Genomic DNA, 24,554 nt, shown 5'->3' on the forward strand with positions numbered 1-24,554 from the left:
GGTTGAAAGAAGAAAGAATGGTGGGACATCAAAGACATCTTTACAGACACATCACCCAAAGCAGTGATAGTGAAGACAAAGATAAACAGCTGGGACTACATCAAATTAAAGAGCTTCTGCACAGCAAAAGAGACAATAACAAAAACAAAGAGAAACCCCACCAACTGGGAGAACATTTTTGCACCCAACACTAATGATAAAGGACTGATCACAAAAATCTGCAAAGAGCTGATGAGACTCAGCAACAACAAAGAAAATAATCCAGTCAAAAAATGGGCAGAAGAGCTAAAAAGAAACTTCTCTGAAGAGGAAATGCAAATGGCCAACAGACATATGAAAAAATGTTCAACATCACTTGCAATCAGGGAAATGCAAATCAAAACTACCATGAGATACCATCTCACACCAGTGAGAATGGCACATATTAAAAAAACTAGCAACAACAAATGTTGGCGAGGATGTGGAGAAAAAGGAACTCTTGTGCACTGTTGGTGGGAGTGCAAACTGGTCCAACCACTATGGAGAGCTGTGTGGAAATTTCTGGACCTACTAAACATAGAGCTTCCATATGATCCAGCAATTCCACTCCTAGGTATTTACCCAAAGGACACAGAAACATCAATTCCAAAGAGCACCTGCACCCCTATGTTTATAGCAGCACTGTTTACAATAGCTAAGCTTTGGAAACAACCCAAATGCCCAAAAGTAGATGACTGGATCAAGAAGATGTGGTACATATATACCATGGAATATTACTCAGCATTCAAAAAAGATAAACACATGCAATTTGCAGCAACATGGATGGCGCTGGAAGGGATCATGCTCAGCGAAATAAGCCAAAAAGAAAAAGAAAAATACCGGATGGTCTCACTCATAGCAGGAATCTAGAAAACTTAAATAAGGGACCAGGAAAATGAATATAAGAAAGTGAAAATCAAAATCAACAAAAAACTATGAACCAGAGACACTTTTTGGGGGGTGGGGGGCGGGAGGGGAAGGATTGGGGTCAGAATGGGGCATTTGCAATTGTATGGGGGAATATAAAAATAAAATTTAAGATTAAAAAAAAAAAGAAAAAAATAAAAAGAAACAACTGAAAAAGAAAAAAAAAAAAAAAAAGAAGAGTAACTGGTGGTCATTGGAAGTGATCACACATTTTAACTAACAAGTGCCCTATGTAGGACATTACACTTCCATTTTATAGCTGTTGTTCATTTCAATCTTCCAGACTACATTCCTTTTTCATCTTTTCCTTTCATACTTGATTAACATGCAAATGACTTAGATCTAGCTTATATCCTGTGGAATTCAATAAAATTTTGTAATTGAAAAAAAAAAAAGAAAGAATGGTGGGAGAGTAGGGCAGAAGAAAGCCAGATCACGTCAAGGCTGCAAAGTAGTAAGATGAGAAGTGAGTGGAGGTTTGTGAGCAAATGTGACTTGATATTTTCAAAGCATCACACTTGTTGTGTGGAGAGTGCATTTTAGGGCTAAAAATCTTAACTTGGTTTCATGAGAAATGAGCCACACTTTAAATGCCACTCAGTACCAAACATAATCATAAGGCAAGCATATCAAGCTAAAGATATTTAACTGAAAATTAAAAAAAAAAAACAAAAACACCTGAAATCACTAAAATAGGAGAACTGAAGAATGAATGAGAAAAATAACAAAAATGTTTTATTAGCATTTTCTTTAATGTTTTGCTAAAAATGCATGAAAACAAATGGCAAGAAAAACAATCAGCATTTTCAAAACATATCTTAATCATACTATAAAAATACATGGTTATCTAGAAGAGAATTCTTGAGTGAAACATTTCAAAAGCATGCATACACTTTTACCACCTACTAAAGCATATACATTCGCCTAGTAGTGAGTGTAAGTTATACAATTTTTTATATTATAATTACGTAAAACTGAAATACTCTTAAAAATGAAGACACTAAACACAATTTATGTCAAAAGAAGACATTATAAAATTCACTAACAAGACTTTTCTGAAGTATGAAACATGCTTGTTTATTGATGTACATTAACAAAATCACTCATCTTTAACAATTCATTATTGGTTCCAATACAGGACGTTATGTACTTTTACCTGTATTTAATTTTCAGGCTGAAGATAAGCCCTGATTAAGTCCAAAGGAATTTATTGCCATTAGGGAGAACAGACTGAAAGTCTCTTCTGCAATATGCTTTCCTTTTACATACTATTAATCTATGCTCAGAGATGACAAATTTATCATACTTTAGAGAGCTCTTTTTCTTGATTATTGTTCAACCTCAATAAATAAACTTAAGAATAAACTGCAAATCAACAAAACTGTACATTTTGGAAGAAATGTTTTATATTAGCAGTATCTTTAAAATCTTAATAAAGCACAAAACATGTTGGGAAAAATATTACAAGAATTGACAGATGCAAATTGCAATATCTTTCCTAAGACTTTATTCCTCAACATGTGTTTCAAAAGAGTTTTTTCTGTAATATGCTCTGGCAAACACAAGGCACAATAGAGTTATTTATGACTTTTCCTACATGTAGACTAAGATGTCTACTTAGGAGAAAAGTTTTAGAAGAGAATGTTCACTGAAATAATGATTTATGGATTAAGACACAGTTCTCACACACTTGCAAATAATCAGGTCTGACAATTATTTTTTAAAATTCTTTCAAACACTATATTCTTTTGCTATAAATTTTGTACATTATACAAAAATAAGTTTTGGAGCTTAGAAGTAAGATTTTAAATATTTCATATGCATTTAATCTTTACAAGCATACTGTAAAATAATCTCCATTTTATAAAGAGGGAATCTTAGGTATCATTTCAATGTCTAAGATCACTGCTTCCTAGTAAAGAATCTAAGATTTCAATCGAGTTCTGATTTCTGAACCACAAATTGCTTCCCGATCCATTAAATACCACTGGAGGTGCCTATGTACAGGCAGAGAGTTTGTGTGGCTAGCAAAACAGAATAAAAATATATAGATGGACACACATAATTAGATTAAGCAAGGAAAGCTCATATGGAGTAACACTTTGAGAAACAGTTAAATATGTTGTCTCTAGGTGTTTAGTAGTATCAGCTGAGACAAAGAGGAGTGCACTCTTTGCACAGAACACCCAACAGATGTACTAGAAAGGTACCATGAATCTATCAAGTAGTCTTTCTCTAAAAATTGCTACTTGAATTTGATGAAGGGATGAGATACAATTACCAACTTAGAAGAAATACAGAGATTAGCCATACATTTAAATAACCAGCATAGGATGCAATTAGCAAAATCCAGATTGAGGGAAATGCAAATAATTCAGTTTCTTCAACAAATAAACTGCATGGGGAAAAGAAATGAAGACAGAGGTAAAACAGATTAAGAGAATCAAGAGCTGTATCCACTAGATCAACAATATCAAAAAGGTATTGTAAGGCAATTAAGAAATAAACTTAGTGGATTTTGGATATTAAGTAATAAACTTCTTAAAAAGGTGTGAAAATGGCATTGTGGTATGATGTTTTTTAAAAAGATGAGTCCTGACCTTTTAGAGATTGGAGTTTTTATGCATGACATACTTGGTTTCTGGCATTTCTTTAAAAATAATATGGAGTGTGGGCCTCCCTGGTGGCGCAGGCAGCTGAGCGCCGCACTGTGAAGCTGTCTGTAGCCTCTGCAGCACCGGTTCGATCCTAGCCAACCAGGGAGAAATCCACATGGCGCAGCAGACTGCTCCTGTCTCCCCTGCTGCTCCCCTCAGCAGTGTATTTCAGCAGTCTGCCTGTTCTGTTCCCTGCTCTGTCTTTGGTGAATCCTCTTACCCTGGCCTATACCCCAGTTCTTGTATAAATAAACAAATCTTAAAAAAAATAGTAATACGGAGTGGGGGTGACAGCTACAAATAAAGCAAGATAGACCACACTGTTGAAGCTAGCTTATATATACACTAAGTGCATTGTAACAGTGCCTCTACTTGGACTGTAATTGAAACTTTCAATAATAAAAGCTAAATTAAGAATAAATTCCACCTATCTAGCAGATCTAAACAGATTAAACAGTAAAGTTTTAAGATTAAAAGTTATTTAAGTTGTCTGCTTTCTTTTTTTTTTCTTAAAAGTAAATATTAAATAAACATTGGAAATAAGAAGGCTCAACTGTGGACCCATACCGTAAAAACTAGGAGCACTAGGCAAGTGGTACTTAAAACTTAAAAAGCCAAGTACTTTTAGTGGATGTATCAGTAAACAGATGAAAGACTACGTGTAAACTAACACTAAAGGACACAGGAAGAATTTAGAGGCAGCTAAGTGCTTTTTAAAAATACTATGTCAATAGTACTAAATAGACCACTGCAGAAAACCAACCCCTACGAAAACACCAGCAGGCAATATATTGAACATATCTTTCTTTGGAATTAAATCTTAGTATCTTCTTGTGTCCAGTTACTAGAACACAGCAAGAATTCATTCACTGTTTCAGTAATAACAACGGTCTGCAACTGGTTCAAGGAAAAGTTTATAATGGAAAGCTAGAAAGCTGACAATCATCTTTGCTTTCAAGTTCTAAGAAGTACACTGAACAGAGATTTACTGGTATAACAGAAAAGAAGGGGGAAAACATCTAAGGACTAGAAGAAAGCAAAATCAATGGAAAGTTCATGTTGTAGCATATTTATAGTGGCAAATTTCTTGGAAGGCATATATGCATTTCAAATTCAGGAAATCAAATAATATATGTATTATCTGTTGAAATACTGAATGAACTACTGTCTATAAAAGCAAGAGGTTCTCCCTACTGGGTCTGCTAGAATAAAGAAGTTTCTACAGCTCTATTAAATCAGCTGAACATTTAGGAGCTAAAAACCAGAAAATAAATACAAACAAGAATCAAGTTACAGGGGAAAAATACAAGCTATGCTTAAGAGAAAACCTAAAACAGATGATCTATAGAGCCATTGCCTTAGGACTCTGGCTAGTGCTGATTGAATCACAAAAGTAAGGGCCACTGATGAAAGAGATTTACTATTAATATTACTCCCTGCGATGAAACCGAAAGATTTTTGGTCTACCACTACTGTGTCACCTTCACTACAATTTACAAATCTGAAGAAAAAATACAAGAGGGGCAACCCTGGTGGAGCAAGGGGTTAAGTCACAGCACGATGAAGCGATCCGCAGCCACTGCAGTACAAGTTCGATCCCCGGCCAGGGAGTTGACCCACATGGCACAGCAGACCTCTCCTGTCTCACTCACTGCTCTCCTCAGCAGTGTATTTCAGTAGATCCACCTGTTCTGTTCCCCACTTTGTCTCTAGGGAATCCTCTCGCCCCCACCCCCACCCCTCTGGCCTGCACCCCAGCTCTGATATGCATAAATAAATAAATCTTTAAAAAAAGAAAAAAAAAAACAAAAGAACTGTAACAACTATGCATTTATGCCATGTATGGTATGACAAAACATGAAAGAATGCAGTTTTATTACATTCTCAAACAAAGGGAGGCAGGTCATAGGATGACAATGGTTAAACTAGTCCTCAGTGGTGGGAGGGTGCCCCTTATCCTTTCCTGCCACCGCTGCCTTTTATGCAACTTGGCTGAGAATGAGTGGGAGGAAACTGGCACTCCAAGCTCTGGTTGGCCTATGGCTTTATCTTCTTTTCCTCAGTTCCACAATGTTCTGCAAAATAGAGTCATTTAATACCACCAGGAGGTGCAACAATTATGGAAAACACCCTCTCCCACCCTCCAGAAAAGTGTTCAAGGTCTCAAAAGCCAGTATTCGAAAGCTATCTTTACACTTAACAACTGCCACCATACAGGATCTAGCAGTAGTTCCAGGGAATGCATTTTGAAAAGGAATGCATTTTCCTGTTTGAACTAAATCTCACTGGATAGGGGCATACCATAAATAAAAGTTCTAGTTTTCCTGAGTCATGGATTCCACTTATTTATTGCAAGAAGTATTTAAATATAACATATTGATCATCATGTTTTCAAAAAAATTTCCTTTACAACCTTAATTGTCTCCAGAGGATAATGTCTTTCCAAAATTTATTTTCCAGTGTGAAAAACAAGTTCCATTTTTTTCCTTGATGGACATTCCTGTCTCCAAATAAGCTACTGAAGATGGAAAGTCTCACTTCAGCCCAATCCCCTCATTTTGCAAGTAAGGAATCCATGGCCTGGAGATTCACATGATTTGGCCTCAAATCATACCTGCAGCTTGTGAAAAGGGCAGTGCTGGAATCTGAAGTCAGGTCTCTAAATCCCCCAGTATCCCTTCTATCACAAAAGCCTTCATGATATTAATTCAAGCTCTAAGAACAGTTGTTAAGTATGCCATTGTTTCATCATTTCCAAGTTCCCTTATCTCCTCATCTTCACAGCAGCCGTTGCACTGCTCCACATCACCTCCATTATGGCATTGTAAGGTGTACAGTCTGGCTGGACACAAAGTCACAGGTACATGGTTCTGTGAGTTGCTTACATTTTTTAGAAGGAATTTCTTTTCTACTAGTGAAAGATGAAAATCTAATGCTAAAGCATTCCTCAGTAAAATAACCTCATGTTCTAATCTTAACATCATATGTCACATACCCATGAAAGTTTTTAAAAGTCCTGGAGGCAACAGTCTTACATTTTCTAGAATAACTTCAGGTCTCCATTCAAAGTGGGACAGTAAAAAGGAAGAGAAGTTATTTTTCAACAACAGTTCTTCCATTAGATGACTTGGTGACCACTTACATGGCAAATTTAATATGAAGCACTTGGAGAATGGTAATGGAGGTGATAAAGAAAAACAATATAAAATCAACAACAGCAGCAGAAATACTGCCTTGATTTCTGTCTCCTGAAAAATGTACAGCCTCTTCAAATTTTTGAGTACCACAAATTTAGTCCTCTAAGATAGTAAGGTGTTTCTTAGGTGTTTTCTCCGGCTTTCCTTTGGCTTAGAAATAGTGTTTTGAAAAGACTTTGCAACGTTTAAACTATTAAAAGTGGCACCTTAGTCTTTCCACCATATTAAAAAACAACCAATGAACCAACTGATTAGTCAAGCTAATTTCCATTTGGAAAAGAACCATGACTTTATCTTTGGAGAGCAAAAGCACAGGGTATATAGAAAGGAAAATAGTTAATAAAGGAAAAATTATTAAAGGAAATCACTTTTCAAACATGGTGCTTATCTCTTAATGAAAATTATCTAACACTACAGGCCATCTGCAACAGTTATCAAAAGTAGAATGATATGCAACCTCAGTCTTTACCCTTTAATCCACACAACCACCTTCTAAGGTAATTATCTATTGTTACTTTTAACTTGCATCTGAGAAATCTGAGGCACTATAAGGTTAAGTCACTTGTCAAGGTTATAGAGCTTGAACCTAGCTCTGCAGGTTCTGCAACCTGTGCCCGTAGCTACGGCACTCCATTGCCTTCCTGGTAGCAAAGAAAATTTTGACAATAAGTTCTCTCTGATGCATTATGCAAGTCACTGTGAATTATTTTTTTCTGGTGTCCAGAAAGCCTCAACAGCTTGCCAGTTACACTTCCTGATTTTAAGTTGGATGGGTAGAGCCACTGAACCATTTTTGTAACCACAGTTACTGCATGATCACTAAAACCCAAAAGGAAGGGGATTGGTTAAATTCTTAAACTTTATTTCCTGTTGGCCTAGAAGAATTTATTTAATCACTATTCTTTCTGGTACGCTAAATATGTGTTAAGGTTTTCCTAGAACAAAAAGTCACTCAAGTTACCAGCTAAGTCTTAAAGGAAATCAACTATGTATTAGTCACTGTACCTGTCAGGGAGGTTAAAAGCAGATCAACAGGATATAAACCTGGGTTGTTTTCTTATTCAGGGGAAATTTTTTAACGGCTTCGTAAAGAGAATGGAACAAATGGCCCACCGAAAATAAAGTGTAGTGGGAAAAGAAACGGAGAAAATCACAAGGAGTTATTCGGTGATCCGCTTTCACTGGTGTCAGAAAACCAAAGGGTGAGTCTTCTCTTGAGGAACTTCAGCCTGATCACAATGGCCACTTGTTACACCTACCACCCACTCCACCACTTGAGGTTCATTAGGAATTACAACTCAACAAATTAAAGACCTACCCGATCTGGCCCACAGTCTCCACCCACACCCGGAGCGACGCAGCGGGACAGGGCACCGCGTCCCCCACCACGGAGCCTCCGCTGTCGCCCGGGAGGCCGAGCCCACACACAGCCCGGGGCCCAGCCTGTCCTCCGGTCAGGGCAATGACCCGAGCTCCAGGCCACCCCGCCCCCTGCTTCCTCGAACATAGGCTGGGCACCCAGAGGTGTCGGGGCGGGGGCAGAGCCAGGGGCAGGGAGGACGGGCTCAGGGAGAAGGGGGCTCCGAAGCCGTCCCGAAACCAGGAAGGGGCCCCTCCCAGCCACGCCGGGAGGGACGGAGGACTAGGGCCGGGGCGGGGGCGCCGCCATGATGGGGCTGGCCGAGCGGGGGGCGTGACGCGACCGGCCGCGCGCCGGGCCAGCTCCCCTGCCCCCTTGGCCGCCTACTCCGCGTGGGCCTGGCCACAACTGCCCCTGATACTCACGCTTTGTCCACCAGCTCCCGCACCTTCCACATGTTCAACATCGCGTCCCGCGCGGGCCGGCCCGCCGCCTCCTTTTGCCGCTCCCCACGGAGCCCGGAGCACGTCGGCACCGGGGCAGGTCCAGGCCGGGGTCGCCGCAGCCGCCCGCCGCCTCCAACTCCCCAAGTCAGCTCCGCCTGCCAGAGCCGCGGCGCCGCCGGTGACACGTCGAGACGCGGGGGCAGCGCGCTGCGTGGACCGGAAGTGCCCGGCCTTCCGCCCGCGCGCGCAGGGCACGCCGGGACGAGTAGTTCAGTCCGCGCTCCCCCAGGGACCCGCCGAGCTGAGGTGGGGGCGGCGTCCAAGTTGGAAAGACTTTTCCTCAGTTCTCCCGTTCTCCGCGTCCCGCCCCGCCCTTCGTCACCAACGGAACCAGAACTCGGGCTTCAGGCCCAGCCAGGTGTGCTTTAGCCCCCGCACTCTCCGCCTCGGAGGCGCCAGGGGCGCTCTGCTCGCGCTCGCACAGGCTCTCCCAATATCCAGTCTCCGGAGGTGATCAGCTGTGGTTCCACCGCGCTGTGGTTGGCAGGTGCGTCCCTCCTGGGCCGACGCCCCGCTGGAGTTCGTCCCAAATGACCCTCCCGGTCCTTGGAAGGGGATGTGTCCTGAAACCTCTTCCTCTCTATGTGGATACTCAGGTTTTCTGGCCAAACGGCCCCCTGCTGTGAGAGTTAGTCATTTACTGTAAACACCAAAAACTTAGTTACCACGCCATGGAAAACTGTTGAAAGGCAAGGGGACAACTCTGTGACACACCCAAGAAGTTGGCAGGATTGTGTTCTTAAAGTCTAAGTGCACACACACGCTGCATCCAGTGTTTTTATTGCGATGCTTATTGCCATTTCGCACTCATTTTTGACAATGTTCTTGTTAAACCTACCAGTAACCTTAAAGTTATCAATAATTTGGACCAGCTCCTTACATTTTGGTTCCTTTTAGTCGACAGGTAGTCATCGAACATCTTCTCGGTGCAAGGAGTGAGGGATACAGAAGCAATCTGAGAAAAACAGAGCCCTTCTCAGGATGTAACACTAAAAGGAGAGACTTTATATCCCTTCCATCTTAAAGGTCTTTGGAGGAAACAATCAGGCAAACATTTGAGAGAAATGCTGATAGAAAGAAACAGAAAGTAATGTTAAGAGGAAAAGAGCATTAGGAAATGTTTAGGGCTTCTTTGAGGACATTATAGTTCAGCTGAAATTTAAGTGATGCAAAAGAGTTGACCATAAAAATATCTGCAAGAAAATTAGTTACTCATGAAACCAGTTAATAACTATCCTAAATCAAGACTCCAGACTCTCCGACCCCTCATACCTCGGGTCAAGTCAACTTTTCTTGTTGCATTCACTTAATTACAGAAAGGGTTTCAATACAGCATTGAGATTAAGGTCAGAGAGAATTGCCAGATTGAAGGAATTGCCAGGCAGAAAAGTACAAAAAACAGACATCTGGGTAGAGTTGTCATAGAGTTTTGTTGACATAGAGTGCTTGGGCTGACAAAAAGTGAATTTGGAAGGTGGCGTGGGAGAGCGGGTAACAGTGAGCAGAGAGAGGTAGAGGAAAGAAGCTTTTAAATAAGAAATTTGCGTTTCCAGCCCAGGATTCAAAGTATGGAATATGGCCAGAGGAGATAAGAACGAGAAACTACTTTGCATAAATAAGAGTTCAGCAAGTTAATTTTCAAACAAGCAGGTCCAGGGTACATTGGCAGCATGGGTATGATAAAAAAATAACCACCTTCCCCACTGGGCCAGTTTGCACATTCCTAGCAGTTCAGCATCAGCCTCACCAGTTACCAGAAGAGTACAAAGTCGTCTTCTTTGCTTGTTCCAACACCAAATTTGGATGTGTCTAGACTTAATCCAGAGTTGTCACCTGTGACATTTCGCAGTCAGCTTGGTGCCAAATGTAACACCAAAACCTGTGCCCGTCTTTGAGTCAAGAGAGTCTTTTGTGGTCTCAAAAGAACCAGACAAGGGAATTTGTTCAAAAATGATCTCCAGAGACTAACCATTTGCATGTCAACAAAGTGTTCCATTTATACCTGTTTTTTTTTTTTTTTTGCAAGTTTTGGAGCAGTTTCCATAGTAACTTCTTTGTAGGAATTTAAATGTGTCCATAGTAGAAAAATAAAGGAGAGAACGTTCCACCTACCTCTCCTCAGGAAAACATGTATTTTTCAATAAATGAGCTAATATTGTTAGTAAGACCAAACCAACACAAGGTCCAAAGCAACTGTGCTCTGCTGTGTTATTTATGTGAATAGTTGCAGACAATGCACACTGACAGCTTAGGTCCCATGGCTACCTCCTTGGTGTTTCCTTTGGAGGAGTTTAATTCATGGGACACAGGTACGATAGCTTCTCCCCTACTCCCCCCGCTCCCAGACCTTTCTTCAAGAGAACCAGTTGTGAGGAGTGCCTTCCAGCAGCCACTCTTCAGAATCAGCCACAGCATTTATGCGAAGGCCAGGCTGTCACCAGGCTACTCCAAGGCAATGACTGAGCAAGGTGTGCTGGGGCCAGGCCATATCTGTCCAGTGCATGACTTCTCGATGTGGCAACTGCCATCCTGATCTCGCCTGCCCAGATTTCCTCAGAGCTTTGCTGCAATCAGACAGATGCTGTTCCAACCCTATCTTCCTTCCCTCTCTCCCTTGACCTATGTCCCAACTTCCTTGTGGTCTGAAAGTCTCCCCACCTGTTCTTGCTCCTTCTTCTCTTTATCCCGCATAGGCATTCACTCCAACGAATATCACACTTCTGATTCCATCTTGATCCATCTTCCTGCATTACCCAAACTGACAACAGACACACGTTGGGCTGTTTTCAGTATTTGCCTCCATGAGTCTTGCTTTGGCTCACAGCTGTCTGCTTCTCCCTGGGAGTTGGGATACTTGGTTTCTGATCCTATTAAGAAGGTTGCCAAGCAGATTATATATTGCACACTCTGGGGCACCATTTATGTGGACTCTCAGGAATTCCAGACAATTGAACTCAGAGAGGAAGGATAAGACAGGTTACACGTGTGGATTCTGGGCTTAGACAAATGTAGGCACAAATTCTGCATCTGCTATTCAGTAGCTTGGTCATTCTGGAAAAGTAAACTAAATCAGCATAGTGTAGTACTTGTGAACTGGGAGGCTAGAGCCAGACTGACTGGGTTTGAATCTTAATTTTGCTGTGTGACCTTGGGGGAAATTATTTGCTATTTTTGTGATCAGTTTTTTCATTGTAATGGGAGATATGGAAGCCCACCTTAAAGGCTTAGATGATTAAGTAAGTTATAAGGAACTTATAATAGCACCTGACACAAAATAAGCACTCAGTAAAATTGAATGATACTGCTGCTACTATTAATAATTACATATTAATCTGTAAAATTTATTCAATATTCAACATGTACTTGGTGAGCACCTACTATGTTCCAAGCATTGTGTTAGATGACGGTTATGCAGGTTTAGTAACAAATGTAGTTAACAAGCAAATAGATGTAGTAAATACAGTATACTCAAAATAATGTGCTGAGGAGCAAATGAATAATTTATGTAATTCACATCATAGTAAATACTCAATAAATTCTACATCATCATTATTATCAAATCCCTTTTCTTATGTAGACCTCAGCTTTTTTCTTTATAAATGCAGAGATTTGATTTGTCAGAGTATCCTAAACTTAGCTGAAAATCAGAAATTCCTAGACACTCTACTCTTAAAAATTTCATATTCTTTTGCCTATACCTTGAAACCCTGATTCAAAAGGTGCATTTTTCCTTATACTTCTGGTAAGTATAAGTGACAGAATTTCAAAATTAACTTTAAGCAGAGTAAGGGAATTTATTCAGACTGGAGTCTGGGTCATGCAGAGATAGAATTTGCCTCAGGAATTTAGCAAATATTACCAGAACTCTCTCTCATTTTCATTTTCCTTTATTGCAGTTAGGTTTCTCCTAATTGACGGGAAATAGGGTTACCACCTTCTAGGAAATAGGTACCATTTTTTCAATCAGGCAACCAAGGGGGAATGAGACACTTTATATTTCATCCTCTGAGTCCAATATCACAGGGAATGCTCCGAATGGGTCGATTTGGAGCCTGTGGTTCTCTCAGGGCTGGTCACCTCTAGGAAGCATGCATTACAGAATTGGTAGCCCTGGAACAACATGCAGTGAGGATAAAAGAGTTTTCTGAAAAAACTGAAGAAGGAACTGTCCTGGCAGACAAAAGAACAGTTGTTTATTATTGTAGGTCTAAGGTCAGGGTCTAGGAATCTGAATTTTTATTTTTTATCCTTTTATCCTTTTATGATGAATGGTCTTTTTCCAGGCCATTTTTACTGAAGTGACATTGTATCATAACATTATATAAATTTCAGTTGTGCATCATTAAAAATCAACATCTGTATATAATACTACATTAAGTTCACCACTAAAAGTCCAATTCTATCCTTCACCAAACCATTGACCCTTTTACCTGATTTGTCCCCCCTCTTACTCCCTGCCCTTCTGGTAATCACTAATTGGTATTATAGTCTACAAGTTTATTTTTGCTTTATTTGTTTTCTCTTGTATATGCATATGAGTGAAATCATATGGTATTTGTCTTTTTCCATTTAACTTCATTAAGCATAAATCTTTTAGGTGTGTGCATCCAAGTTGTTGCAAATGGAAGGATTTCACCTTTTTTTTTTTTTTTTTTTTAATACTAAGTAGTACTCCATTGTGAATACATACCACATCTTCTTTATGCATCTGTTTCCAGCTCATGGCTATTTTGTAAGTATTGCTGCACTAAACTTGGAGGTACACATGTCTCTTCAAATTAGTGTTTTTATAATTTTAGAAGTGGGATAACTGGACCATGTGGCATTTCCCTATTTTTAATTTTTTTTGAGGAATCTCCATACTGTCTTCTATAATGGTTGCACCAATACAATCTCACCAACAGTGTACAAAGATTAGGAATCTGTATTTAAAGAAAAGCATTTAAGTGACTTTGCCAAGTTTTGTGATGCGCTGGGTTAGGTAACAAAAGATCCTTTCTAGCTCTGACACTGTGTTGTTGTTTTTTTTAAGGCCCCAGTTCTACAAATATAGCTGTACTGGAGAGAGCAGAAGAGAAAAGAATATTGTGGGGGCTCAGAGGAAAGCAAAAGAAGTGTTGACATGTTGAAAGGAGGTAAGTGGAGTTGTGTGTGCAGTGCAGAGGATAGGCTGGCGACAGGGCATGCCCTCGCTATGGTTTGGTTCTCCTGACAGTTGGGCTCTTCTTGGATGAAATTCAATCTCCTTTCAGGGCTGCCAGCAGGGCTCAGGTGGGCCTATTCAGAAAGCCTGGTAGGTGCTCTCAAGGGCTGACACACTTGTAATCCTTCTGCAGGACTTGCAGGCGCTGTGGGAGGTGAAATGGAGGTACAGTGCTCTTGAAATCATTTTGCTGCATCCCAGGAGGCTCGCTCTTTCTCCTGACTACAAGAGAGCAGAGTGGATGTGCTGCTCCTAGATCTGGCCTCTGAAAATTTCTAGTCACAGGGAGCCACAATGCCATCAGTGAAATAAACCCGGCCACTTATGGCTGTGGGAACCCACTCTGCATTGTCAAATCAGATACAGGGGAGAATAAGGTGGCTGTCAGACAGGACGGACTTGCTGGTTTCTGAGGTGGGGTCTTTCTGGGAAAGCTTCAGGTGTCACACAGAGTCTCTGCCAGTCCTTGAACTATATCAATCCCTCAAAAGAATTGTGCTCTAAAGAAAGAGTTCATGGCAAGGGACATCAAAAGAGTCTGACAGACAGACCCCTGCTCTTTAATAACCAGAATGAGTGTAGCTATAGACACTGGGGTGCATAGCACAAGGTATACTTCCCTATTGGGAAAGAGTTAATGTTAACTGTTTATCGGATACATATAGTGTGCAGTGGGGTTAAATAAAGGACTGAAACCTGTTGTTACCCAAGGAGCTTATAGTCTAACCTGGAAGATGGACATGAAAACAAACAAAAGCTACAGTGAGATGTTTAAGAAGGTAGCATGGTAAAGGGAGAGGTCAGAGCACCAGCTGTGGTGTCAGCAGGACCTTGGTTTGACCCACGTAGCTGTGTGACATTAACTAACTTACTTGACTTCTCTGTCCTCAGAACCCTTGTTGGGAAAATGGGGCTAAGTGTCCCTGACTCATTAGGTTTTTGTAGGGAGTGAGTGCGAAGATATGCATGAAATTTCTAGCATTGTGCCCAGTGTAACAAGAACTCTTTAAATAAGATCTGCTATCATTGCTAAACTGTCCAGAGATCATGGGTGATAGGGGAGAGGGTGTTAAAGCTGGCTCATTAAATCTTCCAAATACTTATATATTTGGGCACGTGCCTATTGTTAAGAATCATAGTGTGAAAAGCAGACCTGATTGCTATTCTCATGAAGTTTGCAGTCTGGTGGAAGAGATGGAAATGAAACAAGTAAGTCTACCCTTATCCCCAATAAGTCTGTGCTTGCAAACTGTGATGAATGCTTAGAAGAGAACAGGATGCTGAGTGGGCACATGGCAGTGATATTTGCCTTAGAATGGGCAGGGTGAGGGCCAAGACAGTTAATGTGGGGGTGGAAAGATTATTTTGAGTTAATGATCTAGAGAGGGAAACAACATTTAGATAGAGACAACAGCTTGTGTGGAGGCCTGAGGTGAGAGGCAGTTTGGCATGTTCTGGGTGTGAAAGAAGGTCTAGTGAGGCTAGAAGGAGAGGAGCAGGGTCCTCAGAGAGGAGCCGGAGAGGTTATTGCTGCTTAATCTGTTCTTCATCCTGTCTGCCCTACCCTGTGCCCTCCTAACCTCTACGTACTTACATTCTTGGGGCTACCACACTGACCTACATTCTTGGGGCTCCTGCCTTCCTGTTGGGCTCAGCATGCATTCCGAGGTAGACGAGAAGACAGAGGAGAGAGGTGGTGATCTTTCTTAGTCCTTCCTCCCTGACTCAGAAGTTTGGTTCTAGCACTAACCAAGGTCCTCTGGGGCCACTGCTGGTAAGATAGCCCCCTTCCATGGCTCCAGTTCTGAAGTTTCCATCCCTGGCCTCTTCAAACTTTTGGGGAACAGTGTCTTCACCCTGACCAGTGGCTCCCCCAAATGCTGTTAGTTTTCTGACTTTGACTTCACTGCTGTGAAGTATCCTTCTGTGATGTTCTCATCAGCTGAACTCTGAGTGTACAGTGTTTACTGCTGCAGCCCTGCCTGATGTCAGGATTTGCTACATGGAAGGATTGAGTGTCAAGTTAAGGACTTGACCTTTTTAGACTTTTATCTGAGGAGCCACCAGAGCTGCAGACATGCTACGGTTACTTCCTTGTTGCCTCATCTTCCAGCTGGAGCTGGTTTCTTTGCTCCCTTTATAGAGAATGTCTTCATCACAAGCATTACTTCTCAAGCCACAGTAGATTCTCTTCCTTCTCGAAACTCCCTGCTCTCTTACCTGTTGTGAATCCAGTCTCCTTGTTCTTCCTATATGTCAGGTGCCTCAGTTTTATCCCTCTCTCTGGGTTGGAGACACTGAGGGGTGATCTGGGGCTCTTTCTTCCATCTCTACTGCCAAAGTCAACCACAACCATATCTTGCTTAAACTACAAGTAAATAGTTCAGGCAAGAGATGATTGTGCTTGTTCCTCTATGATCTTTTCTAATCACTGATCAGACCATTTATTTCCTGTGAAAAATAGGCCTAAAATGGCTTCCCTTAGCACTTAGGACCCTAACTGGACCTATCAGTGTCCATGCCTAGTCCAGACAACTGCAGACAGGAGGAAACACTGGTGCTGTGTGACCTTCCTGTGGCTTAGAACACAAGGGCCAGTTCTGAGAAAAGAGGGTGGAGGTGGACCATGGACCTGGAAGGAAATCCTGAATCTGTCACTGAAGAGTGACTGTACATTTTTTTTTGTATGAAGATATTTATTGCAACATTTTTATAACAGGGAAGAACTAGCCATGGAAAGGGAATTGGTTAAATTAACTGGTTCATTATATAGCATACTATACACATACATGTTGATATAATTCTACATGCATTAAAGAAACAAGGCAAATTAAAAAAGATATGTTACAGAGTTATATATTATTTTGCCTTATTTGTGTAAAATAGTATAGTACTTCTTTTCTTACATTAAGAAAAGGTAAGATAGTCCAGCCAGTCCTCCCTAAGGGTAAGTCTTTGTGGTATTTTTTTGATTTTTGTAGTATCTTGAACTTTCAGTTCAGGTTTGCAAGTTACCCAGATCTGGTTCTTGATTTGTTTATCCACCATCCTGAGGTTGCTTCTGCTACTCTCATTCTTTCTGTTGATTTGACTAGTTTCAGAATGCACTGTTTTCTTCTCCTGTTTAGTGCTAAGTATCTATTCCGTTGACACCTTGTTATTACAGAATATGGGTGTCATGAGTTCTGTTTTGCTTTGTTTGCAAGTAGTTTCTGACTGTGGAGTCTGTTTTTCCTGTGTGTCAGCACTTCTCTTGAATTATCATTTGAATCTATGATTTCTGGTGGGTGGTATATAAATCTAAACCTGTTGGGCAGGTGTAGCATTAGAATGTTCCCATCTTGGATTATTCACCCTGAAAAGTTGTGGATAATTGATCTGGTTCGCAGTGCCCAAGATCTGACAGGCTCAAACTCCTCTTGGGAGTGGAGGGAGTAGAGAAAAAAGTTGTTATTTATTATTATTAATATTTTAATACAGATTCAAACTATTTTCTCCAACTTTTTCTTTAAAATGTTAGTTTTTTAAATAATAAAAGTAGAATATACTTATACATCCTCACATATCTACCTTTTGACCCAGCATTTAAAGCTGGGTCAGCTATTTATCAAGAGAAATGGTAATCTATGTCAAAATTCTCATGCAAGAATATTCATAGTTGCTTTATTCACAGTAGTAAAAGTCTACAAACAACCAAATATCCATTGACAGGGTGTGGATAAAACAATTGCTATACATCATTTGGATGGACTGTGACTCAGCAACACAAAGAAATGAACTACAAATATATGCACCATCCTGGATGAATCTCATGGCCAAAGCAGTGAATGAAAGCAGCATGATACAAAAAGTTAGATAATATTCTACAACAGGTGATTTTAATCTAAGGTGAAGAAAATTAGAAATTGCCTGAGGCAGAAGGGGAAGTGTCAGGACAGGAGAATCAGACAAGGGTGAAATACACTTATTTCAACAAATGAAACAATCCAAACATGCAAAAAGAAAAGCTAATCTTTTCCCATTTATTTTCATTTCACTTTGGAAATCCTGTTAAAAGTTTGATATGTATTTTCCCACACTGTCTCCATAGTTACACAAATATAAACACATATAGGCACACATATATAGGTTTTGCTTTAGGATCATGCTATATGTAAGGCTTGCTTTTTAGAAATATCTGCCTAGTAATAGACCATAGCTCTCCCTCCAGCCCAGCAAATATAGACTGAACTCATTCTTTTTAACACCGATCTAATGCCTTAATATGAAGGTATCATCATTTACTGAATTATTTTCCTTTTGATGGTGTAGGGACAGGATGGCCATCGAGTTGGTTCTTTATGATCTGAGCAGACCGGTGGGAAAAGGAGAGTCTTGGAGTCCTCAGTGGCTTTCTCAGGCTTTTATTGAGCTTTTACATGTACTGAGGCAAGGCAGGAGGTGCCGAGAGGCGGGAGTGCCGGGAGGCAGGAGGCCACTAGGCCTCCAAGCCCCCAGCAAGTCTTTACTCAGGGCTTCTTTCTCCCTTTCTCTCTCTCCTGCCTCTTCTCTTGCTTCTCTCTTGCCTCTGCTTCTCTTGGCCAGTATCTCAATACTGCTTGCCATGGCCCACAGAAGTAAACAACATAATTTACAACAATGTAACAAAATGCAGATGTCCCATCAGGCAGGGCAATCCCAGTGGCAGGAGGGCAGAAAAGCCTGAAAACCATTTACCCTACAGATGGGTTATCAGGTTATTTCTACTTGAATTTGCCACTGTAAACAATGCTGGAATAAAATAAATCTCTGTCTAGCCTTCTTTACATATAGAGTTTAGAATAGATTTTCAAAAGTTGGACAGGGAAGGATATATGAATATCTTTTAAGTGTCATAGGATAGGGCTTCCCTGGTGGCACAGGTTAAGACACAACATTATGAAGCTATCTGCAGCCACTGCAGGACTGAGTTCGATCTCCAGCCAGTGTGCATGGTGCAACAGACCTCTCCTGTCTCACCTGCTGCTCCCCTCAGCAGTGCATTTCAATCTGCCTATTTGGTTCCCCACACTGTCTCTGGTGAATCCTCTCACACCCCCCACACCTCTGGCCTGTACCCAGTTCTTGTATGCATAAATAAATAAATCTTAATAAATAAATTGTAGTGGGATATTGGCAGATTGTATACAAAGAGATCATAGCAGTTCTCATTATCACTAGCATCATATTGGAAAGCCTCTGTTGTCACATTCTCACTAGTACTCAGTGCTACTGCTTTCTTGAATTTTTGCCAATTGGACTGATAAAACTATGTTGCCTTAATTTCAAAGTACTTTTGGAAAAACCTATGCTCTCATACCTTGTATCAAAGTCCCTTTTAACTTCTCTCCTATTTTCAGTCTTGTTTCTTCTTGGCCAATGTGACTTATGATCCTCAGAGTGACACTTTCAAGAGTACTGGGACTGGGGGTCAGGAGGTACAGGTCCTGGGGGCAGGAGCTATTCCCATGGTTGGTTGGTTGGTTTTCTCCTTCAAATATTCAGCCTAATCAGATGAAATGAGCCATACACCTAGAGATTTGAGAAGGAATTTCTAGGTATGTAGGGCACTCCAGGGAGACCCCAAAAGGAGTGACTAGACCAGAAAATAGATAAGCTGATTTGCCTCCACTTGCTTCCCCCAACCTGTTTGCCTCAGGATGCTTCCTGCAGATGTTAATGGTTAAAGTTGAGTTAGAGGAGAGGGTGGGGAAGAAGTGAGAACAAAATGCAGAGGGACCACAATGGACTATGATGGTGAACTGTGGGTACGTTGGTGGTGGTTGTACTATGGTAACAATATCTGAAGAGGGTATCCATATTTCCAAATACAAACCACAATGTAAACCAACCTTCCATGTCACAGTATCTGCTTACATTCATCCTAATGTCAACAGGAATCTGTAATTTTTTTCATTTATTTATTTACTTGTTGCATCAGATAGGGTGACAGAACTGAGAACAGAACACAGAACTCAGGGCGTCTCATTGAAGAGAGTGAAACAAACAAGCCTTTAGTGGAGGCAGGGTCAAGTATAAGGGTATGAATAAGTATGTCGATTACCTGGGACCGCTGGCAAAGAGGAGCCACTGCCTCCAGTTTCTGTATCCTGTCTGTGTGACACACTGTTCCCAAATGTAGTCACTTTAAAAAAACAGCTCCCTGATTTATAGTTATTTGTTGATTTTGTTTTTTACTTTATTATAATTAGGTTTTTTCAAAGGCACACTACGGGGGTTGGGGGAGGAGGGAGTAGGATCAAAACAAGGGGGAATTATATGGGGACTATAACCAAGATGAAAATGCATACATTGTGCAAAAATGAAAAATGATGTAAAATATGTATAAAAAAAAGTGAAGAAAAAAAAAGAACGACTCCCATATATTTACTCACAGTTCTTTGTTTGAGCAGGGCCTGGCGAAAATGGCTCATTTCCTCTTGGAAGAAATCAAGTTGGGGTTGACTGGAACTGGATGAGAGTTCCCTCCCTTGTCTAGTACCTCCGCTGAGGCGGCTGGGATAGTGAGGGGCAGATTGGCTTGTCTCTCTTCTCTCCATGTGGGTTTTCGTTTGATTTTAATAGATGGTTGGATCCTAGGAAATTTCAGTGCATGTTGCCGGGTCTCTTAAGGACTTGTCCCAGAACTGAAACTGTATCACATTTCTTCTGGTCAAAGCAAGTCTGAGGCAAGTTTAAATTCAAAGACAGTGAAATAGATACTACTTTTTAAAGGGAGGAGCAGTATATGTATATAGGTTTGAAGTGAATCCTTACTGGCCCTCTGCAGATAATCACCCTCACATGCCTCAGTATGAAATGACAAAGGGAGAAAATAGAATTACCAGTGAGATCTGGAGCTGTGGAGGAATGTGTGTCTTGCAGGCGATATGTTGATGAAATCTACTACCAGAAGTGTGAGGCTGAGGCAAAGAGGGAATGCAGAAGAAATACCTTCATCACCTTCCTGTTGCCTGATTTCTGCCCATACAAGAGCCCCAGGTGATGCAATTCACAGAAGTCAATCCTTTCCAGGACACAGAGCAGGTCAGAAAAGGCCACCAAATGAATGGGGATGAATGGACAATTGAAGAAGAGTCAGCATTTAAAATTTTTTTATCTATTGTACTAGAATACATTTCATCAAGACAGAGTAACTTTCATTCTGATCACAACCAACTCCCCGAGTCTAGCAAATATCTGGCAGGTCACAGGTGCTCAGTAAAATGTATTGGACTGAACCAATGTATTGGTCACTTATCTAAGAACCTCTCATAAACTTGACTTTCCTTCTTTGTGATACTGCTGAGGAAACACCTGAAAGATGGTAAGATGGAGGTTATTGAGAAGGAGACCACTTTGGTCCTAAGACTGAGATTTATGTTTGGGGCTAGTTTATATATATAGCCTGTCTGTAAACTCTCTAGATTGATGCAGAGAGCTACTAGAAAACTGATCATAGAAGCTAGTGGTTCCCTCATGCTGGACTTAGGAGCTTTGAAGAAAGTGATTTATTTTCCTTAATGTATCACCCATGAGAAGGTGGAAATTAATCTTTATAATTCACATACCACAGTATTTATTCTTTTAAAGTGTAATTTCATGATTTTTAGAATATTCACATTATTCTAAACCATTCCACAGTCTAATTCTAGAACATCATCATCATCTCCCCTCAGAACCTGTATCCACTGCCTTCCCATTTCCTCCCAGCCCCTGGCAACCACTAATATGCTTTCTGTCTCTATGGATTTGCCTATGTGGACATTTCTATAAATGGAATCAACAAGTAGCTTTTTGCGGCTGGCTCCTTAAATTAAGCATGACATTTTTAAGGTTCACCCATGTTGTAGCATGTATTAGAACCTCATTTCCCTTTTACAGCAAAATATTATTCCATCATATAAATAGGCTATAATTTGCCTATCCATGCATCAGTTGACATGCATTTAAATGATGTACATTCTTTCTACTTTTGGGCTACTTTTGAAACAGGAGCGGTCAGGGTGGGAGGAGGATGGATGCTGGAATGGTTGGAATGCTTGCCCAGACTTTAAGGAGCTGCCAAAAGCTCCAAAAGGCTAAATGGCCCAAGGACTACAGAAATACAGTATCTATATAACAGGGCCTCTGGACTATAGCTGAACAACGTACAGTGCCTGATAGAGGACAGGTCACTGTTGGTGGGTTCTCACTTGCGCACACAATGTCAAGAGGTCTCAGGCTCTAGGAAAAACCACCAGGGAGTTTATTTTACAAATGGGAAAAGCTTACTGTAGCCACTAGTGGCCAGCTATCTCACCTCAGATCCACCAGAAGTACAGATGTAAGTACAGATGTCACCTCTCCACAGAACTGCACAGCAATGACCAGTAGTGATGGTCACCACCGGTCACCAGGAGTGTTCATCACCACTGATCAACAGGAGTGCTGGCCAGCGCTGGCCAGCAGTGATGGTCACTACTGATTTCCCAGAGGCAGTGTCAGAGACACCAAGTGTTAACAGCTTTCGGTGAGTTGTTGGACTATACCAACAAACAGGTCTTTGTGACACCAGGCCTGAAGCCTTTAGTGCTATTTTCAGACAATGTCAGTGACAAGACCAGAGGTCCAGTCTCTCATCCCATCTCTGAAGTCCAGTCTCTGACAGAGGTCTTTAGTTTCTCTTCTCCCTCATATCTTGGCTGTTGGATGCTGCTTCTTTTCTTCTTTTTTCTTTTTTAAGGATTTATTTATTTATACAAGAACTGGGGTATAGGCTAGAGACACAGGAGGGTGAGAGAATTCACCAGAGACAGAGTGGGAAGCAGAACAGGTAGACGACTGAAAGCACTGCTGAGGGAAGAAGTAGGCGAGACAGGAGAGGTCTGCTGCGCCATGTGGATATCTCCCTATCTGGCCAGGAATCGAATCCGTGCTGCAGAGGCTGCGGACAGCTTCACAGTGCTGCACTCAACCTGCTGCGCCACTGGGGAGGCCCTCTTCTTTTGTCTTTCCACATCAACTTCTTCTTTCTTCTTTGTTTGGAGGCCAGAAACAGAGTCTTCTCCTTTTGTTCAGGAAGATGGAACAGTGTCGCTCAGCTCCCTCCAACCCTGGATTATGTGCTCTTTCAGGGTGTCCCACCTACAAGTCTAATTGGACCATCTTTTTTCAATCCTTTGACTGATTGGACTATTTAGCACCGATCATCTCATAGTTTGCTTGTGATTGGTCCCTTCTATGATTAAAGAAGTATGCATGAAAGGGAGGTATGGAGCAGCAGGGTGAGAGCTCCCAGTGGTGGTTCCCGCCACTGCTGAGGTGGCTAATTTCCACCTATTGCTTGTTCCAGTATCACTTTGACTGGTACTGCTGTGAACATTTGTGTATAAACTATTGTGTGGAAACTTTTTTAAAATTCTCTTGAGCATATACCTAGGCATGGAAATTCTGGTATACACAGTAATTCCCTCCAGCAAAGTATGAGTGTTTCAGTTTCTCCACACCCTTGATAGCCCTTCTTTAGAGCCATCCTAGAGAGTGTGAAGTGGAATCTTCTTGTCATTTTGATTTGTGTTCTCCTGATTGCTAATGATAGTGAATATATTTTTATGTACTTAGTTGCCATGTATTTAGCTTCTTGGAGAATTGTCCATTCAAGTCTATTCAAGTCCTTTGCGCATGCTGTAATTACATTACTTGCCTTTTTATTGTTGAGTTGTAAGTGTTCGTTATATTCTGGCTATAAATCCTTCTTAGATATATGATTTGCCAATATTTTCCCCATTCTGTGGGTTCACTTTTTTTTTTTAAAGTTTATGTATTTATTTATTTATACAAGAACTGGGGTATAGGCCAGATTCTTGGGAGGGTGAGAGGATTCACCAGAGACAGAGTGGGGAACAGAACAGGCAGACTGATGAAATACACTTCTGAGGGGAGCAGCGTGCACGACAGGAGAGCTCTGTGGCGCCATGTGGGACCCTCGCCAGCTGGCTGGGATCGAACCGGTGCTGCAGAGGCTACAGACAGCTTCACAGCACTGTGCTCAACCCGCTGAGCCACCAGGGGAGGCCCTCTGTGGGTTCACTTTTCACTTTTTAAAAAAATATCCTTTTTAAATAAAGGTTTACTTATTTATGCATACAAGAACGGGCATACAGGCCAGGGGTACAGGGGCTAAGAGGATTCACCAGAGACAGAGTGGGGAACAGAACAGGTGGACTGACAAATATACTACTGAGGGGAGCAGCAGGCAAGATAGGCGAGGTCTGCTGCTCCATATGGGTCAACTCCCTGGCCAGGGATTGAATTTGTGCTGCAGTGGCTGTGGATAGCTTCATAGTGCTGAGACTTAACCCCTTGAGCCACCAGGGAGGCTACTTTTCACTTTCTTGATGGAGTCCTTTGAAGCACAAAAGTTTTTAATCTTGATGAAGTCCAATTTATCTTTTTTTTGGTACTTATACTTTTGGTGTTATTTTTAAGATACTATTGCTTAATCCAAGATAATAAAGGATTGCCTCTATATTTTTTCCCAAGAGTTTTGTTGTTTTAGATCATGGATTCAAATCTTTGATCCATTTTTAATTTAATGATATAAAGTAGGGACCTACCTTTATCACTTTGCATCCACTTGTCCCAGCACCATTTGTTGAAGAGACTATTCTTTGCCCATGAATTATT

At 41.2% G+C, this 24,554-nt stretch overlaps 1 protein-coding gene and 2 long non-coding RNA genes across 6 annotated transcripts in view; 1 reads left to right on the plus strand and 2 right to left on the minus strand.

Moving 5' to 3' along the window:
* Positions 1 to 8,800, minus strand: part of CLINT1 (clathrin interactor 1) — a 61,288-nt gene extending 52,488 nt beyond the window's left edge. For 2 of the 3 annotated variants that reach the window (XM_037501011.2, XM_037501009.2), the window contains exon 1: positions 8,585 to 8,800. In XM_037501011.2, coding sequence (XP_037356908.1) covers positions 8,585 to 8,625 — 41 coding nt within the window. In that variant the 5' untranslated portion in view covers positions 8,626 to 8,800. Of the gene's footprint in view, positions 1 to 7,804; positions 8,097 to 8,584 lie in introns of those variants that run through there. The other variant, XM_054691762.1, reaches the window with a different exon arrangement.
* A 139-nt stretch (positions 8,801 to 8,939) lies between these two features.
* LOC119236391 (uncharacterized) overlaps positions 8,940 to 24,554 on the plus strand; it is a 119,759-nt gene continuing 104,144 nt past the window's right edge. For both annotated transcript variants that reach the window (XR_008550156.1, XR_005123045.2), the window contains exons 1-2: positions 8,940 to 9,152; positions 13,698 to 13,800. This is a non-coding gene — a long non-coding RNA (uncharacterized LOC119236391). The remainder of the gene's footprint in view (positions 9,153 to 13,697; positions 13,801 to 24,554) is intronic.
* LOC119236393 (uncharacterized) lies at positions 19,158 to 22,370 on the minus strand. The gene is made up of 4 exons (XR_008550157.1): positions 22,189 to 22,370; positions 20,841 to 20,913; positions 20,282 to 20,539; positions 19,158 to 19,418 (listed from the first exon to the last, which is right to left on the minus strand). It is a non-coding gene; the product is annotated as an uncharacterized LOC119236393 (long non-coding RNA).

The sequence above is a fragment of the Talpa occidentalis genome, unplaced genomic scaffold (assembly GCF_014898055.3).
Source record: "Talpa occidentalis isolate TD23 unplaced genomic scaffold, MPIMG_talOcc4v2.1 talOcc4.9, whole genome shotgun sequence".
In the NCBI taxonomy this organism is placed as follows: domain Eukaryota; kingdom Metazoa; phylum Chordata; class Mammalia; order Eulipotyphla; family Talpidae; genus Talpa; species Talpa occidentalis.